Here is a 19,389-nt window from a genome sequence, read left to right on the forward strand (position 1 = left end):
AAAAATCTGCTTACCGCAGCTCTAAGTCTGGATAGCAGACAGCCCCTATTGTCCCACTGGCCCAGAGACATCTGTTCACCCTCTTGGTAAACACCTCCCTAAGGAGCACATGTAGACGGTATTTTATGCTCTTGGGTAATACTTTTTCAGGCTTTTTTTTTTTTTTAACGTCTGTCTGTTTTTAAAATATAGCCTTTTGCCAGGTGGTGGTGGTGACACATGCCTTTAATATCAGCACTGGCGAGGCAGAAGCAGATCTCTATAAATTCAAGGCCAGCCTGATCTACAGAGTTCCATGATAGAGCTACTACACAGAAACCCTGTCTAGAAACGCATTTTTATTTCTAATTTTTATTTATTTAGTTTTTTGTTTTGTTGTGTTTTTCTGTTTTTTGGTTTTTTTTGTTTTTGTTTTGTTGTTTGTTTTTGAGACAGGGTCTCTCTGCTATGTAGAAGAGGCTTGTCTTCAGCTCACAGAGATCTGCCACCTGCCTGTCTCTTGAGTGCTAGGATTAAAGGTATGAGGCTTCGTTTTGAACTTCCTTGGGTTCTTTTCAAAGCCAATGTTGCCAGGTATGATGACACGTACTAGCCCTTCTCAGGAGGCAGAAGGAGGAGGATCCTCGCAAGTTCCAGGCCAACCCTGGTTTTATATAGAACTTATATAAAAAAGGGAGAAGAGGCTAGGATATGTTCGGTGTTAAGTGCTTGCCTATGCATGCTGCCTCAGTCCCCTCGCACCACAACAGAGTGGGCGTTAGAGCCATTTACTCCTTCCTGCCTACGCATTTATAAATGTCCCGTAACCTTGAATCAGTAACTTCCCCGGTCCAGAAGCCAACTTCTTAAGTACCTCCTTCTGGCAGTAAGGGAATAAAAACTGCTTGATTCTGGCCAGTCTGTATCCTAGCAACTTTTTTGTGCCATATCCTGGCAAGGACTGTAGATTGCTAAGCTGCTGCCATTAAGTCCTTGACTATTTCAGTTGTCTGTATTTTTGTTGTTCCAACGCAGCGTTGTGATGAACTTTATACACAATTTTCCAACAGCACTGTGAAATATTTTCTCAGGCAAGCTTCCCACTGGGCCAAAGGTTTAAACGTCTTAAGCACATGAGACAGGAGGGAGTGCTATTTTCGTTTGCCCTTAGTAAAGATGGCGAACTAGGTGGAGCCTCGCTGCTAAAGGGCGGTGGCTGCGGTGGCTTCTGTGCCCTTGACCAACATGGCGAACATTTGTGCCCGCCCCCTGTGTTTTTCTTCGGTAGAAGGTCTCGCAGCGTCAGAGCTCCAGAGATGGCTACCGCGATGACAGTTTCCAGCAAACTCCTCGGCCTGCTGATGCAGCGTGAGTTACCTCTTAATCCGTGGGGGCCCGTTGTTGTGTCATCGCTCGTTATAGCGGCAATAAGACGGGAAGTCTACCCGGGTCACTTTAAACTCAGGAGTCCCTGTGTAGTTTAATGAAAGTATAAATTTTTTTAGGTTTGTCTTCCAACCTGCATTCTTTGTCCCCAAGCTTGGGTCATTTCCACAAACAAGGGTCCAACATAGTCTCAGACTGAAACCACTCATAAGCAACATCCTAATCTTTTTTGGTTTGGTTTGGTTTTGTTTTTTCAAGACAGGGTTTCTCTGTGTAGCCCTGGCTATCCTGGAACTCTCTCAGCAGACCAGGCTGGCCTCGAACTCAGATCGGACTGCCTCTGCTTCCCAAATGCCGGGATAAAGCGTGTGCACCACCTTGCATACCCCAATCTTAAAAGCTATGTCTGGTCATGCCAGTGCCTCTAAGTAGCTTGTGCTGCAGTCAATAGGAGCATACTCTGTTAAAGTGTCCCATTTTAGGCTCTTCCTTCTCTCCTCAGAGCTGAGAGGTACCCGCCAGCTGTACTTCAACGTCAGCCTTCGATCTCTGAGCTCCTCTGCACAAGAGGCGTCCAAAAGAATCCCTGAGGAAGTCTCAGACCACAACTACGAGTCTATTCAAGTAACATCTGCCCAGAAGCATGTTCTGCATGTACAACTAAACCGGCCGGAGAAGAGGAATGCCATGAACAGGGCTTTCTGGAGGTCTGGCCTGCAAACCCATAAGCCTATCTGCTAGAGTAGGCAGAGGTGGGCAGGGATAGAGGCTTCCCATTCCAGATAACCCTTTACTTCTTGTGCCTTTGCAGGGAGTTGGTGGAATGCTTCCAAAAGATATCTAAAGACTCCGACTGTCGGGCTGTTGTGGTCTCTGGTGCAGGAAAGATGTTCACTTCAGGTACTTCTCTCCCTGCTGGCCCCCTCGTCCTTGTGGCGCAGCCATGCTGCTGTTTTTCTTTGCGGATATTATTCCCTTACTCTTGCTTTTTGCCTTTTTTTTTTTCTCCCCTGGCTGGCCCGGCACTCTATTTAGACTAGGCTACTCTAGAAGTTGAAGTAATCTTCCTCCCTCAGCTTCTTTTTTTTTTTTTTTCTTTTTTTCGGAGTTGGGGACCGAACCCAGGGCCTTGTGCTTGCTAGGCAAGCGCTCTACCACTGAGCTAAATCCCCAACCCCCTTCCCTCAGCTTCTTAAATGTTAAATGCTGGGTTTACAAACATGTCTCAATGCTTTGGCCTCCTCCTTTTGTTTCTAGAAGGAAACAAAAATACCAGGCTGGTGGCATGTGCCTTTAATCCCAGAACTGGAGAGGTAGAGCAAGTGGATCTCTATTATGAGTTCAAGGCCACCCTGGACTACGAAGCCATATCCAAGACAGCCAGGGCTACATTTAGAGATCCTGTCTAGAAAAACCAAGAAGAAAACAATTACTTTTATTTTATTTGCATATACATGCACACATGTGCAATAGTCAGATGACAACTTTTGGGAGTTGGTTCTCTTCCTTCCCCATGATTAAACTCTGCTGGTTGCCCAGCCCTGATTGGCTGCAAGCCTTTAAACACCTTTTCCTGCTGAGCCATCTTGCTGGCCCCGTAGTGGTTCTCAATGAGAGTTTTTGTTTTAAGATTTATTACTTTTAACTATGTGTCTGTATCCATGTGACCATTTCTATACACATGAGTGCAGGTACCCACAGAAGTCAGAGAGGTCAGATCCTCCTAGGGCTGGAGTAACAGGTGGGCTGTGATTAGTCTGACATGGTGGCTGGAATTCAAAGCCTGTCTGCTCTAAGAGTACACGGGCTTTCGTTGTCCCTCAGTGGGTTTTGTTTGTCTTGTTTTCTGAGACAGGGTTTCTCTGTGTAATCTTGGCTGTCTAGGAACTCCATCTGTAGACCAAGTTCAGGCTGGCCTTGAACTCAGAGATCTGTCTGCCACTGCTTCCTGACCACTGGGATTAAGTGCTTGCGCCACCATGCTCAACGTTTTTTGTTGTTTTTTTTTAAAGTCTAATTTAAAACATTCACCAGTGTGTGTACTCAGGCGTTGGCACAAAACACAGAATTCCCTCCCCACCACAAATTCAAATATAACTGGACAGAACCTGATAGGATACTGAAGTTGGATTGCCACAGTAGATCTGTAACCTTGAATGAGACTCTGGGACTCTCAAAGTCTACAGAGGTGTCAGCCAAGTGTGTTACATGCACAGGTTTTCCCGCAATGATCAGCACACGGCGCTGACTTCTGCTTATACCCCTACACACGTGGAAGTTACCCCCCTGCCCTTTTTCCTCTTTGACCCCTGACTCTGTCTCCATTTGTTAGCATGGCTTGTTTCCCGAGTCTCTGTTCTGCTGTGAAACCCACCCCATGTTTTTGATTTTTGTTTTTAATTTTATGTGCATTGGTGTTTTATGTGCCTGTGTGAGGGCATCAGATCCCCTGGAACTGTAGCTACAGATAGTTGTGAGCTGCTACGTAGGTGCTGGGGATTGAACCCAGATCCTCTGGAAGAGCAACTGGTGCTCTTAACCACTGAGCCATCCTCTCTCCAGCCCCTAGCCAGTGATTTTTTTTTTTAATTTGAGGTTTTTTGTTTTTTTGGAGTCTTCAGATTTCTAGTTGGTTCTTTGTGATGAGGCCTTAATGTAGCCCAGGCTGGCCTTGACTTTCTAGATCCTCCTGCCTTGACCTGCTGTCCTGCCTACTTCTTATTTTTTTTTTAACATTTTTGCACATGTCTGTGAGTGCATTTGCACGTGCATGCACATGGATGAAGGCACCAGCCCAAGATTGATGTCCCGTGTTTTTCTTTTTAATAATTTATTATTAAATTATTGTTGTTATTACTTTTACTATTATTGGTTCTTCAAGCCTGGGTTTTTCTGAGTAGCTCTGGCTGTCCTAGAACTTGCTCTGTAGACCAGACTGGCCTCGAACACACAGAGGTCCACCTACCTCTGCCTCCTGAGTGCTGGGATGAAAGGCTTGGAACACCAAGCCAGGCATTCTGTTTATTTTTATTTAGATTGTTTTGTTTTTTTAAAAAACACATTGAAGATGTGTTATTCAAATACAGGGCTTCTGTATTCTAGGCCTCCACCACCACAGGCTGGGCAGTGGGAGATTCTGGGTAGGGGCTCCACCACAGCTACAGACCAGCTAAGACTTTTACATTTATTCTGCATGGATTGGGAGACAAGGGTTCACAGGCTCCCCCAGCTATGTGTGGGAACAGCTTACCATTCATGGAGAATGGGGGTTGGGGATTTAGCTCAGTGGTAGAGCACTTGCCTAGCAAGCACAAGGCCCTGGGTTCGGTCCCCAGCTCTGACAAAAAGAAAAGAAAAAGAAAAAAAAAAGAAAGAAAGAAAAAAACAAACAAACAAAAAAACCCACCATTCATGGAGAATGTCTGATTGAAAAAGTCTATAGCTAGTCTTAGGAATGCCAATATTCCCAGCACTGGGGAGGCTGAGACTGGAGACTCTGTAGATTGAGGTTAGCCTAGGCTACACAGGGAAACCTTGTCTTAAGCAAATATATATATATATATATATATATATATATATATATATATATATATATATATATATATATATATTGCCTGATAGGAAATCCCTGATACCCCCTAGACCTTTGCGAGTTTCTTTTCTGCTGTAGTGATGTTTCGTTTGGATCCACAGCTTCTGGGTTCTGAGTGGGGCCTCTCATCCCCTTCTCACCAGGTATTGACCTCATGGACATGGCATCAGACATCCTGCAGCCCCCAGGAGACGATGTGGCCCGCATAGCCTGGTACCTCCGAGACCTCATCAGCCGATACCAAAAGACTTTCACTGTCATTGAGAAGGTGACTCTTAGAGCTGGGCAGCATCCCTTCTGCCTACCCCTTCTCTGCCAACTTTGATGACAGCTCTCCTTTTCCATTCCAGTGCCCCAAGCCGGTGATCGCCGCAATTCACGGAGGCTGCATTGGTGGAGGTTAGTCTGTAGCCATCCACCACCCCTCAGGGGCCACCCCTCAGGGTCCAACCTGTGGTGAGGCTGCTACCCCCACCACTCCTGCCAGTGGCCCCAGCTCAGCTGGTGCTAATCAGACTTGTTCCCGTGTTTTGGGAGGACGGATTGGTTCCTATCATCATCATTTATTGTCCCTGGCCTTTTCCTCCTAGGCGTGGATCTTATTTCTGCCTGTGACATTCGCTACTGCACTCAGGATGCTTTCTTCCAAGTCAAGGTAAGACGGACGTCTCCTGAGCTCCTACTCTCTGGAACCCCCATAGTGCTAGGCAGCCTCAGGCTAGCGCAGAGCAGAGACAGTGTGGACCAAGGCTGCGGGTTCTGAGGGCTTCCTGGAAGAAGGTCCGTCAAATCAAATACATCCAGACCAAGGCAGGCACAGAGAGGCACCGCTTGTAGTCTCAGCACCTGAGAGGCTGGGATAGCCTGGGCTATTGCGTGAGTAGTGAGCACTAGGACTGTTTTTCCTGTCACTATGATCAAATACTTGAAAAGACAACTTATCAGAGAAGGGTTTTACTGAAGCCCAGGGTTTGAGGTATAGTCAGTCCATCATAGGGAGGGGTGCGTGGCGTCAGGGCAGCAGGACCTTAAAGCACCTGGTCACATCACTCTGCGGTCAGAAGAGATCAGTGAAGGCTGGTACTCCACCCCCTCTACCCCCACAATCTCACCCATGCAGATGCACCAATGAATGCAGTCAAGGCAGCACCTCACAGGCATGCACAGAGGCTGGTCTCCAGACACTGTTAGGTGTGCAAGCACTAGCCACCACACAGTCCAACCTGAGCCACATAGGGAGACCGAGTCAGAAAGGTGGGCATGAGGGAGAGAAAGCTCTGAGCTGCCTCTGCCCAGCACCAAAGCGGGAGGTAAGCTTATTTGTACAGGATGCCGTCATGGGCACTCTCATGAATGACCTAGTGGTCTGTACATAGAGATGGAGCTGGGACTGCCACAGGCTCTGCTGAAGAGGGTAGGCGGTGGAATGGAGCCCAGGGTTCTGGAAAGGGCCTTGTGAGCAGGCTGGAGGGCCAGGTGGCAAGCGTATCTTGAGATTGTCTGAGCTGGAGGGTGCTTAGGCAATGAGTAATGCCTGGAGCTCTCGTGGGAGCTCGTATGGGAAGCAACAGGCAAACACTGCTAAGTGTTTCCCTCTAGGAGGTGGATGTGGGCCTGGCTGCTGATGTAGGAACGCTGCAGCGACTGCCCAAGGTCATTGGGAACCGGAGGTGAGAGGGGTAACCCGGGAGGAGGGGTCAGCCCAGCCCCTCCCAGACCCAGGATGACAGGGTCTTCTGACCTGCTCTCCCTATTCTACAGCCTGGTCAACGAGCTGACCTTCACCGCCCGCAAGATGATGGCTGACGAGGCCCTGGACAGTGGGCTGGTCAGGTAGGCTGATGGCAAGGAAGTACACAGGGCCATCCAAGCCAAGTTGGGGTTCTATGGTGCCCTGTATCCTCACTCCAGATACCAGATGGCATTGCTGGAGTGCCCGTTTCTTCCTCCGAGCCTCACGATATGTTTCAGCCTTTTGGTTGGGGTTTTCCATTTTTCTCTGGGAGGCCACCTGGTCATCCACAAGGCATGGGGAGGATGTCCCCCTCACCTAATCCTTCCCTGGCAGCCGCGTGTTCCCAGATAAGGACGTCATGCTGAATGCAGCCTTTGCCCTGGCGGCCGATATTTCCAGCAAGAGCCCTGTGGCTGTGCAGGGGTCAAAAATCAATTTAATCTACTCCCGAGACCATTCTGTGGACGAGAGCCTTGACTATATGGTAAGGCCCTGCCTACACCAATTATGGCTCATCCTTGTCTGCAGTGATCAGCTGTTTGGCGGGGGCGGGGGGCGCGGAGGAGGGGAATCTGCGCACGCGCGCACTTCTGATTGGTGCCCTGCCGGTCTTTCCCACACCCTTGATCTAGGCCACTTGGAACATGAGCATGCTGCAGACCCAGGACATCATCAAGTCAGTCCAGGCAGCCATGGAGAAGAAGGACTCAAAAAGCATCACCTTCTCCAAGCTCTGAGTGCCTTCCTGACCCTGGTCCCCTCAGTGCCTCCTCCCGGTGTATAACTTTATGACTTAGTTCTTCAGTTCCCGGGGCCTTATCTCCACTGTGAACAATAAAGTTTGTACAGAGCCGGGTGTCTTTACTGCAGTGGGTGGGGCTCAGAGGCTCTGGCTCCAGGGAGGGCAGCTGAGAAGGCAGGGAGGCCGGGTCAAGAGGAAGTGTTCGAGGAACAGAGTTGGCCAAAGGCTGAAAGGAACATCTGTTCCCTGTGCCTGTCCTTGTGTGAGCTGTGTCACTGCATAGCACAGTAGGGCCGTAGAGTTGAGCTGACTTCACTGCTACCAATCCCGAGCCAATCAGTTCATTTCGTTCTCCTTTTTCTTTCCTTCCAAGAGCAGTAAGCGCTCTTAATTGACCCCTTTGCCATCTCTACAGCCCCTCTCAGATAAGTCAGGTTTTGTTCCTTTTTAGTGTGTGTGTTTGGGAGAGAGCTCGTTCTCTTTCCACCACCACATAGATCTTTGGCTTGAACTTGGTGGCGAGAGCCTTTACCCGTTTAGCCACTTATCCGCCCCTCTCCCCCTAAGGTTATTTTTAGACACAGTCTCATGCATACAAGCCCGTGTGGTGTGTGTGTGTGTGTGTGTGTGTGTGTGTGTTTGTGAGAAAGTTGGTTCTCTTTCCACCACATGGGTCATTGGGTTAAACTTGGTGGCAAGTGTCTTCTTTACCTGTTAAGCCAGCCACCTAGCCGCCCCTCCCCAGCTCCCCCTTTAATATGATTTTATTTTTAGATACAGTCTCATGCAGACAAGTCTGACCTGGAACTCGGTGTGTAGCTGAGAATGACCCTGGACTCCTATTTGCAGATGTGCATCACCACATCTGGCCAGTTGGTTTTTTTCCCCCTGTGTTTGTTTTCTTATCCATGACTTATGTTTGGAATGAGTGTATAAGAGATCAAACATTTACTCAGTGTTTTCTGTACACCGAATATGGAGTCATGTGGTAGACATTTATTAACTTGGGGAGCCTCTTGCTCCTTCCTTCCTTGCATTGGTGGGGTTGGACCCCAGGACCCCAGACATGTCAGGCAAGTGGAGACCTCTGCACTCTAGCCCAGCCTGCCCTTTCCTTTTTGCTTCTATTTTAACTGCACCTTGGGTTTTTGCCTGAGTGTCCGCATGTGTGCCTCCACCTCCGGACCCCCCCAACCCTGTTTGGCTTTTGTTTTATAATCTTATTTTCTCAATGGGTCTGGGATACAACCCAGGTCTTTTAGAAGGGCTCTTAACTGCCGAGCCACCTCTCGGGCCCTGACTTTTTTTTTTTTAGATTTTTTTTTTTTTTTTGAGTCAGAGTTTCTCTGTGTAGCCCTGGCTGTCCTGGAACTCACTCTGTAGACCAGGCTAGCCTCAAACTCACAGAGCTCTGCCTGCCTCTGCCTCCCAAGTGCTGGGATTAAAGGCATGTGTCACCACTGACTGGTATGAGTTTCTTTTTCATTTGTTATGTGAGTATTTAGTCTCATGTATGTCTGTCTTCGTTAGGGTTTTTACTGCTGTGACAAAACACCATGCCCAAAAGCAAGTCAGGGAGACTGGGAATTATTTTACTCACAAATTCATTGCCATTCATCATCCAAGGTAGTGAGGTCAGGAACTCAAGCAGGGTAGGAACCTGGAGGCAGGAGCTGATGCAGAGTCCAGGGAGGGGCGATGCTTACTGGCTTGCTCCCTATGGCTTGCTCAGCCTGCTTTCTTTCTTTCTTTCTTTTTTTTTTTTTTTTGGTTCTTTTTTTCGGAGCTGGGGACCGAACTCAGGGCCTTGCGCTTCCTAGGCAAGCGCTCTACCACTGAGCTAAATCCCCAACCCCTCAGCCTGGTTTCTTATAGACTCCCTAGAACCAGCAGCCCTGGAGTGGCACTGCCCACGGTGGGCACTAATGGAGAAAATGGCTTACGATTGTGTCTTACACATTTTTCCCAGCTAGGGTTCCTTCCTCTCGGATGACACTAGCTTGTGTCAAGTTGACATAAACTGAACCAGCACAATGTCTGCACACCACGTCTCTATCACTGGTGCCATCAGAGGCGAGAAGAGGGCCTAGCATTCCCTGGAAACCAGTTACAGCTGGTTGTGGGCCGTCCGATGTGGGTCCTCTGCAAGAACAAGTACTACTTGCTAACCAGCTCTCCGGCCCCTCCTGGTCTCCAGTTATGCTAGGCTGACTAGGCAGCAGGCCCCAGGGATGGAGGTCCCGTCTCTGCCTCTTCCAGCGCTGGGAGTCCGTGTGTGCTCATACCCAGCTGTCCTCTGGGCTGAACTCAGGACTCCGATTAGTATGTGAAGCTCGTTGCTGACTGAGACCTCTCCCACCACCACCACCACCACCATCTTGATTTTTGGAAATGGTCTCTTTATGTGGCCCAAGATGTCCTTGAACTCAACAGTAATCCTCTGGCCTCAATCCCCCTAATGTTCAGATTACAGGCGTACGTACACCGTCTGTCTCATGCTGTGACTACTCTTCCTCTTCCTCCTCTTCCTCCTCTTCCTCCTTTTTCCTTTTTTTTTTTTTTTTTTTTTTTTTTTTAGATTTTTCTTTTTTTTTGAGACAGGTTTCTCTGTGTAGCCCTGGCTGTCCTGGAACTCACTCTGTAGACCAGGCTGCGCTTGGTCTCAGAGATCTGCCTGCCTCTGCCTCCTGAGTGCTGGGATTAAAGGCGCATGTGCCATCACCACCCAGCTTCTCTTTCCTTTTTTCCTTTTCTTTTCTCTTTTCCCCTTCTTCCTTCCTTCCTTCCTTCCTTCCTTCCTTCCTTCCTTCCTTTCTTCCTTCCTTCCTTCCTTCCTTTTCCTGAGACAGGGTCTTTTTACATAGCCTTGGTTTTTCCCTGTTAAGCTACCTAGCTGCCCCTCTCCGGTTTGAGGCTGCAAAGGTTGTAGCCTCAAACTCTGCCTTCTTCTGTCTCCTAAATGCTAGAATTGAAGTCCGCGTCACTGTGCCCAGAAATTTTTTTTTTAAGGCGGAGTCTTGTTCTGTAGACCAGGCCGCCCCTGTGCATGCAAGTAATTCTGCCTCTGCCTCCCAAGTGTTGTATAAGGGCCACCAGCAGCCAGCCACCACTTCCCACTCACCTCTTCTCTCAGGGTAAGCTATCAATCCAGACTCTCAAGATGGCCTATGTCCCAGCACCCGGCTACCAGCCCACCTACAATCCCATGAGATGCCCACAGGAGCCCACACCTCCTCTTACTCAAATCTCATTTGTTGTTGGGTTTTTATTTGTTTTGGGACAGGATCTCAGGCAGCCTGGCCTGACCTTGAATTCACTGTAATGAGGAGGCTCATCCGGAAACATCCTGGTTGGTTAGGGGAGCTTGGACCCAGGCACTCAGCAGCATGCTCTGTAGTGCTGGATATGAAACCCAGGGTTTCCTGCAGGCCACAAAAAACATTACCAACTAAGCTAGCATCAAACTGGCAGCAATTCCCCTGTCTCAGCCATCCATGTGCTGGATTATGAGTCGGGTCCCCAGTGTGACCGACCACTGCCTGCATTCATTTCAAAGATTCGTGATGTGGTTACTACCATTTCTTCCACACTACCAATGGGCAGAGAGAGAGAAAGGAGATGAGGACTCTGCATAGCCAGGAAGTGGCAATGGCAGGACTGGAACTCAGAACCCGTGGCCCCAGCTGTGTGTGCTCTAAGCCCCTGTTATACAGTGTGTGGGGTCAGGAGGCACCTGCCATTTATCCTGCCTCTATTGCCCACCTGTTCAGACATTCCTGGGGCCGAGCCCCTGCCCTGCCCACTTGATTCACCCTTCCTCTGCCAACAGTCCTCGGGGCAGGGTTTTATGGTTCTGATAAAGTCTTGCAAGGGCAAAGTCCAGAAATACTTCCTCCTTTTCTGGGCCCTAGGAGAGCCAGCATCCCTGCTGCCGAGATGGGAGGCAAGGGCGTGCCCTAGAGGTCCTCACCAGAGAGACCTCATGAACTCTCTCCCCTGTCAGCCACTCCCTCTAGTATAAGGGCCACCAGCAGCCAGCCACCACTTCCCACACATCTCTTCTCTCAGGATAAGCTATCAGTCCAGACTCTCAAGATGGCCTATGTCCCAGCACCCGGCTACCAGCCCACCTACAATCCGGTGAGATGTCCCCCTGAGCCCACATCTCCTCTTCCCCAAAACCTCATTTTCTCATTTTCTCCTTTTGCTAGCTGGGCAAGTATTTTTCTACTGATCTGTATCCTTAGAATTACCCCAAGTTTCTTCTTCCCTGCTTAAGGGACTGAGGGTCTCTGGGGTGTGAGAAAAGGGCTGCGACAGGCAGGCAATCTCTGAGGCTCTTCAACTGGTCCCATCTACAGACGCTGCCCTACAAGAGGCCCATCCCAGGTGGCCTCAGTGTCGGAATGTCCATTTACATCCAAGGAATAGCCAAAGACAACATGAGACGGTGAGACAGTCCCCAGCCTCCTTCCCCGCCCACCCCCAGGGAGGGGCCCTCGCCTTCCCTAACTTTGGTGCCAGGCAGTTTGAAACATGCTGGGATTCCAGCCTTTGCGGTGTTCCTCTGGTTGCTCGTGGGGTACCGATGGCCTATGGGGACAGAAATGAACAGGGAGACCTGAACCTCAGAAGCAGACGAAGGAAGGGAGCAGCAATAGAGGGCTAGTAGACTAAGGGCTGCGTGGGTCATATCAAGATCGGCCAAGAGAAGTGAGGAAGGGGTAACTATGAGACAAGGCCCCATGGCTGGGACAATACCCTGAAGTGACAGATCTGAGAATGAATTTGTCACAAGCTCAGAGCCATGCCCTGAAGTCACTTCCCCCCTCCCCCGTGGGAGGTGTACTCAGCCACTGTGTGATTCAAGATTGCTACTGAACATCTCTGGACTTCAGTCTCCCATCTGTACAATGGGATGATTGTCAGGTTTTAGTGTGCAAAAGAACGATTCCTCTAAGGCTTGGCTTTTTCCATGGTTCTGCCTGGTATACATATGTGTTCAGAGCACATATGTACATGTGTGTGCATGCATGCATACATGTGTGTGCCAGCCAGAGGTTAACCTCAAGTGTCTTTCTCCAGCACCATGTGTATCATCCACCTTTGTGTTTGTGTGTGTGGGGCACACATGTGTGTAGGTGCATATGTGTGCACATGTGTGTATATGCGGGTGTGTGTGTCCATGTGCGTGCGTGCAGGTGTGTGTGTGTGTGTGTGTGTGTGTGTGTGTGTGTGTGTGTGGCGGGGGGAGGCCAGAGGTCAACTTCAGGTGTCATCTCAATTGTCTTTGTTTTTTTGTTTGGTTTGTTTTGTTTCTGAGGCAGTGGTCTCACTATGTAGCCCAGGCTAGCCACACCATGCCTAGGACTGGGAGCAGAGAGGGTGGGGGCAAAGACCCTTACCCTCTCAGGTGATGCACACCAGTAATCCCAACACTTTGGAGACTAAGGCAGGAAGATCACAAGAGGCTAGCCTGGGCTATATCATCACGCCCCCCCCCCCAACTCCCCTAATGAAGAAAGCAAGAAAAGAAAGATAGGAGTCCAATTTGCCCTGATCATCGAAGAGACTCTGGGGAGATGAGAAAGAGAGGTAGAGAGGAGGGGTGGCCATAAGCAGGGTGACTCTAGGACAGGATGAAGTCAGGGCTCCCTACTGAAGGCCCCATGCACTGGCGGGCAGCAGTTCGAACCACCCCTTATATCCCACCAGGTTCCACGTGAACTTTGCTGTGGGGCAGGATGAGGGGGCAGATATTGCTTTCCACTTCAACCCCCGTTTTGATGGCTGGGACAAGGTGGTCTTCAATACGATGCAAAGCGGACAGTGGGGCAAGGAAGAGAAGAAGAAGAGCATGCCTTTCCAAAAGGGTCACCACTTCGAGCTGGTGTTCATGGTCATGTCTGAGCACTACAAGGTCTGAGCCCTCTCCGTCCCTCCCTGCAGCCCCACTGCCTGCAGCACCCCTGCCTGCAGCTCTCCCTCCCCAAAGCCCCACCCCTGCAGCCCTCCCTCACTGAAGCCCCCCTCCCTGAAACCCCCATGCCTGCAGCTCTCTGCAGCCCCCTCCCAGCAGCCCTCCCCAGCAGCCCTCCTTCCCTTCGGCCTCCCCCACTCCCTGTCTTCCACTCTTATCCTCGGCTGCCCTGGTGGATGGATTCTAGAACCTTGGGCATACTAGGCAGATGCAAAATGATGATCAGATGCCCTCATAACTAAGCCGCAGCCCTAGCTGCCTTTTTATTTTGTATTCTTTATGTATCCTCTTTAAATTCTTTATTATTATCAATCATTCCATTCATTTACATCTCAAATGATATCCCACTTCCCAGTTATCCCTCCAAAAACCCCCCATCTCATATCCACCCTCTCCCCCTTCCCCTTTGTCTCTATGAGAGTCTCTCCCACCCACACACCCTTTTCCACTCCCACCCCTCCAGCATCCCCCTACGCTGGGGCATCAAACCTCTCTCTTTTTTTTTTTTTTAGATTTATTCATATAGTATATATAAGTACACTGTAGCTGTCTTCAGATACACCAGAAGAGGGCATCGGATCTCTTTACAGATGGTTGTGAGCCACCATGTGGTTGCTGGGAATTGAACTCAGGACCTCTGGAAGAGCAGTCGGAGCTCTTAACCGCCGAGCCATCTCTCCAGCCCCCAAACCTCTCTTCTTATATTCTTTAAATATTCTCTATATAGGCCCGGCTCTCCTGGAACTCATTCTATAGACAAGGCTGGCCTTGAACTCATAGAGGTCCACCTGCCTCTGCCTCATGAGTGCTGGAATTAAAGTCTTGCTTGGCTCTCCTGACTTTTTGCAGAGAATGCCAGGATCTAATTCACGTTGTCAGACTCCGTGCAGAGAGCTTTTAGCTCTTGAGTCATCTTGCCGACCCTCTAGGCAATTTTTTTTTAAACTTTAATTGAAGATTTCACTTGTTAGTCCAAACTGTCCTCAGGCTTTGGTAGTCTCCTGCCTGAGTCTTCTGAGTGCTGAAACTGCAGGCCTGTACACCACATCCAGCTTGAGAGTGGCTTGTTGGTGTCACCAGACCCAGCACTTAGCATACAGGAAGTCCCAGTCCCACAGGAGTGGCTCGGGATCCATGTCTGTCACATGGACCAATGATCAGACGCCTGGTGACATAAAGTACAGCAGCAGGCAGCCTCCAGCCTGACATAAACCTCTGACTACCCGGCCCGGTTGCCATCCTTTTAACAAACTCAGAGAGGAGCGACCCCCATTTCATGGAAGGTTTTAAATAAAAGTTCAGAAAGGTAAAGTAACTTACCTGAGGTCACACAGCCAGGACCATGCCAGAGCCAGACCTTACAGCCAAGTTATTTTGTGCAGATATAAACCCTCTGGCCTGATTCCACTCTTCCTGACTAAAGTCTCCCTTCTTTCTCACCCACCACTGTGAGCTGACTTTGTACTTCGGTTTGACCTCTCCTTCCTGAGTCCCCCCCAGATTCCTGCTGGTGAGGCGATCCTAGAACCCAACAAATACATTGGACTTCAAATCAAAAAGATCCCTTAGGGGCTGGGGATTTAGCTCAGTGGTAGAGCGCTTACCTAGGAAGCGCAAGGCCCTGGGTTCGGTCCCCAGCTCTGAAAAAAAAAAAGAACCAAAAAAAAAAAAAAAAAAAAAAAGATCCCTTAGGGATGGGGAACTGGCTCAGTCAGTAAAGTGCTGGCTGTGAGCTTGACTTTCATCCCTACCACCCACATAATGAACTGGGTGTGGTGCATTGCCTGTAATCCAAGTTCAGGGAGGCAGGGACAGGAGGCTCCGTGGGGCAGCCTCGCCTACTTGACAACGGCCAGGCTCCGTGAGAGACCCAAGTAAAGAGCCAAGGTAAACAGATGGTACCCAGGCCCAACACTCACAACTGACCGCTGGCCTCCAGGTCAATGTGCACGCACATATACGAACACGCACGCCCACGAGTATGCACTAAATAAACGAATACAATACCACTTCTGTTTCCCCACAGTTTTTTGCCAGCCGTGGTTGCTGAGGTCTGACACCCTGTCCCTGCCCTTCAGGTCGTGGTAAACGGAACTCCCTTCTACGAATATGGGCACCGGTTGCCCCTACAGATGGTCACCCACTTGCAAGTGGATGGGGACCTGGAACTTCAGTCAATCAACTTCCTTGGGGGCCAACCTGCTGCATCCCAGTATCCGGTATGAACTGTCTCCTCAAGTGTCTCCTTGACCTATTCCCACATTCATCAGGTCTCTGCTTCCACTCCTAGTCCCTTTAGTGAATGGGCCCAGGGACCCTGTGGTAACCAAGACAGTCCACCACCAGAAAGATAGACACCTGACCAGACAGACATGGTCAAGACCACCATGGGCTGTGTGCAGGTAGAGAGAGGTCGGGGGGTTGGGGATTTAGCTCAGTGGTAGAGCGCTTGCCTAGCAAGCGCAAGGCCCTGGGTTCGGTCCCCAGCTCCGAAAAAAAAAAAAAAAAGAAAAGGAAAAAAAAAAAAAGAGTCAGCTGAGAGGTCGGGATGCAGACAAGGAGGCTCAGGCAGAGGGTTAGTCTCAGGGAAAGGGTTAACAAAGTGTTCTGAACAGCCAAAGGAAGGATCTGACCCAGGCAAGGAGGGCTTCCTGGAGGAGGAAGGGCTGAGTAAACTGAGTCAGAGAGTGAGATAAGGAAAGGCAAGCAGATAAAGTGGGAAGAGTTTAGCAAACGAAGTCAGGACAGGTTACCTAACACATTGGTCACCCAGGGAATGCAAAGCCACAGTGACTCGCTGCTGTGTTTCTGTCGTCAGGTCGTAATGGAATCATGTGACCTGTCGGCAGGCAGATGGGCTAGCATGGCTGCCATATGGCTGTTCAGGGTGTAATCTGATGCAATCACCTTGGAAATTGGCCAACAGAACTAGATCTGAATGCCAAGAAAACATAGGACCCAATGTCCTAGAAGGGCCACACCCAGGTACAAAGCCTGCAGAGAGCCTCGAATGCACACCACTTCCAAACGTCTCAGGCTGAAGCTTGCCTAATGGTGGGGCATCTGCCTACAGCCCCATTGAGGGCCTGGGGGGCCTGGCTCAGCTATAGTAAGGTAACTCAGGGTGAGGGATGAGTTCCTGAGTTCCTTTAATACCAATCCACTCACCCACAAAAGCCAGAAAATCAAAACTGTCAGCCTGGGGGCTGGAGAGGCGGAAGTGAAGAGTAGGTAAAATGTCTGGCGGTGGTGCCACACACCTTTGATCCCAGTGCTGGAGGACTAGAGGTAGGTGGATCTCTGTGAGTTCAAAGCCAGCCTAGTCTACATAATGCCTCCCAGGACAGCCAACCCTAAGTAGTGAGACCCTGTTTTGAATACACCAGAAGGATCTGGGTCCAGGGGTCACAGATGTGGACTTAGGCACGCACACAAAAACTTAGTAAATAAATATTTCAAGAATAAAAATGACCAGCCTGTACTTCAACAAGTCAATGAATCAACGATGAATTTATCACCCGGATAAAGGAGAGAAGGAACAAGTTACAGCCACACAGGAGTGGGGGCGGGGGAGTGCTGATCCAAATATGGAGTTTAGCCCAGTGTGGTGGCTATTGCCTGTAATCCCCACCTAGGGAGGCTGAGGTAGAAGTGCACTGCAAGGAGACCAACCTGAGCCACATTATCAACACACTGACATTTGTGTTTGTATGAGCGGGGGAGGGGGAAGGGGAGGGGGGAGGGGAGACAGATTAATGGACGGACTGAAGAGCTTTCAGAATAGGAGTTAATTAAAAAGAGGAGAGAGGGCTGGAGAGATGGCTCAGTGGTTAAGAGCACTGGCTGCTCTTCCAGAGGCCCTGAGTTCAATTCCCAGTAACCACATGGTGGCTCACAACCATCTGTAATGGGATCTGATGCCCTCTTCTGGTGTCTGAAGACAGCTACAGTGTACTCATATACATAAGAGAAAAAAAAATACTTGAAAAGCTGTGCGCAAAGACAACAGAGAGACTGGTAGACAGGAACTTGGGGTGACTCGGGGTGCTCTAGGGTTGGGTATGTGAAGCAGGTGACTGGAGATAGGTGACAGAACCTTGGTCATCACAGGCCTAGAAAGAAGTACCAAGGCCTCCACTTACCCTGAATTCCACTTTCTAAACTGATCCTGGGCGGGAAAATACAGCAGGGGCCGTAGACATGGCGGGGCGCCCAGAGATTGTCCTCAATACTTCCCAGTCTAGAATTATGGTCCCAGCCATGACCCCTTTCCCTCTTTGTACCCACAGGGAACCATGACTATTCCAGCTTATCCTGTAAGTACCTGCCAAGGGGCGGGCAGTTTCCTACAGAAGTTTGGGGGTAGTCAAAGGACCCCACATCCCCTCATCACTCTTCCCTTCTGTCTGTCCATCCCATAGAGTGCTGGGTACAACCCTCCACAGATGAACAGCCTGCCTGTAAGTGGGAGGGGCGTGGTGGGCTTCTGGAGGGATGGGGACAATTTGGGATTGGGATAGGGACAGAGCCATGTTGGATAGGGTCTGTGTCAAATCTTACACAGTGGTACCCCTTTCTCCCTTCGCAGGTCATGGCGGGACCCCCGATCTTCAATCCGGTATGATGTTCCAAGGGCTAGCGGCTCTGGGGAGCAAGTTGAAGGAAGCAGAGACTGTGGGGAGCCCAGAAAGGGTGGACTATATGTGGGGGAGGTTATAGGGGGTGGGAGGAGAAGACGTAGCTGGTGGTCAGCATTCAGGAGGAGACATGGTTGGGGACAATTTGCAGGCAAAATGCTGCCTTTCTGTGAAGAAAATGTGCTCTTCTGTCTGGGTTCCCTCATCAGAGACTGAATGGGACCCCATGTTCTTTCTCTACAGCCTGTGCCATATGTGGGGACCCTGCAGGGGGGCCTTACAGCCCGAAGAACCATCATAATCAAGGGATATGTACTTCCTACAGCCAAGAAGTAAGCACCCAGGCTGAATAGGGCATCTTCCTCAGACCCAGGGCCTCATCCTCAGCCCTCCTCCCTCGGATCCAAGGGTTCAGGTCCCAGCCCTCCTCCCTCAGACCCAGGGGTTCAGCCTCAGTCCTCCTCCCTCAGACTCAAGGGTTCAGGTCCCAGCTTTCTTCCCTTAGAGCCTCAGACACTGCACCCCATTTAACATCTTATTTGTCTTCAGCCTTATCATCAACTTCAAGGTGGGGTCGACCGGAGACATAGCTTTTCACATGAACCCCCGCATAGGTGATTGTGTGGTTCGCAACAGCTATATGAATGGCTCTTGGGGCTCCGAAGAGAGGAAGATACCCTACAACCCGTTTGGCGCTGGGCAGTTCTTTGATGTGAGTCTGGGGGTCCTCTTCTCGGTTCCCACAAATCCCAGTCTGGCTGGACCTCATCTTTCCTTTCCCCTACAGCTGTCAATCCGCTGCGGCACGGATCGATTCAAGGTGTTTGCCAACGGCCAGCACCTTTTCGACTTCTCACATCGGTTCCAAGCATTCCAAAGGGTAGACATGCTGGAGATCAAAGGCGACATCACCTTGTCCTATGTCCAGATCTGAGCTCCTCCTGGGGAAGGAAGCAGAGAGATACCCAAGTTCCATCTAATCCCCTAATAAAATGTTGAAGAGGGTCTCGTGTGTGAGTGTGTGTTTGTGTGTGTGTGTATGTGTGTGTATGTTTCTGTATGTGTGAGTGTGTGTGATTGTATATGTGAGTGTGTGTGAGTGTGTTTATGTGTGTGTATGTGTGATGTGTGAGTGTGTGTGCATGTGAGTGTGTGTATGTGTGTGAGTGTGTGTGTGAGTGAGTGTGTGTGTATGTGAATGATTGAGTGTGTTTGAGTGTGTGTTTGAGTGTGTGAGTGTGTGAGTGTGTGTATGTGTGTGAGTGTGTGTGAGTGTGTGTGAGTGTGTATGTGAATGATTGAGTGTGTTTGAGTGTGTGTGTGTGTGTGTGTGTGATT

The 19,389-nt window shown here is 49.8% G+C and overlaps 2 protein-coding genes across 2 annotated transcripts; both read left to right on the top strand.

Moving 5' to 3' along the window:
- Positions 1 to 1,285: 1,285 nt before the first annotated feature.
- Positions 1,286 to 7,532, top strand: Ech1 (enoyl-CoA hydratase 1). The gene is given in 10 exon segments (NM_022594.1): positions 1,286 to 1,347; positions 1,868 to 2,072; positions 2,177 to 2,265; positions 5,101 to 5,225; positions 5,308 to 5,356; positions 5,548 to 5,612; positions 6,557 to 6,627; positions 6,719 to 6,790; positions 7,026 to 7,176; positions 7,325 to 7,532. Coding segments are annotated over 10 exon segments (984 nt in total). The 5' UTR covers positions 1,286 to 1,295; the 3' UTR covers positions 7,430 to 7,532.
- Positions 7,533 to 11,519: 3,987 nt separating this feature from the next.
- On the top strand, positions 11,520 to 19,052 carry Lgals4 (galectin 4). Its single transcript, NM_012975.2, is given in 10 exon segments — positions 11,520 to 11,574; positions 11,796 to 11,884; positions 13,150 to 13,354; positions 15,493 to 15,633; positions 17,704 to 17,730; positions 17,836 to 17,874; positions 18,003 to 18,032; positions 18,295 to 18,383; positions 18,601 to 18,763; positions 18,839 to 19,052. Coding segments are annotated over 10 exon segments (975 nt in total). The 5' UTR covers positions 11,520 to 11,529; the 3' UTR covers positions 18,986 to 19,052.
- The last annotated feature ends 337 nt before the right edge of the window (positions 19,053 to 19,389 follow it).

The sequence above is a fragment of the Rattus norvegicus genome, chromosome 1, assembly GCF_021556685.1.
Source record: "Rattus norvegicus strain SHRSP/BbbUtx chromosome 1, alternate assembly SHRSP_T2T, whole genome shotgun sequence".
NCBI classification, from domain to species: Eukaryota; Metazoa; Chordata; class Mammalia; order Rodentia; family Muridae; genus Rattus; species Rattus norvegicus.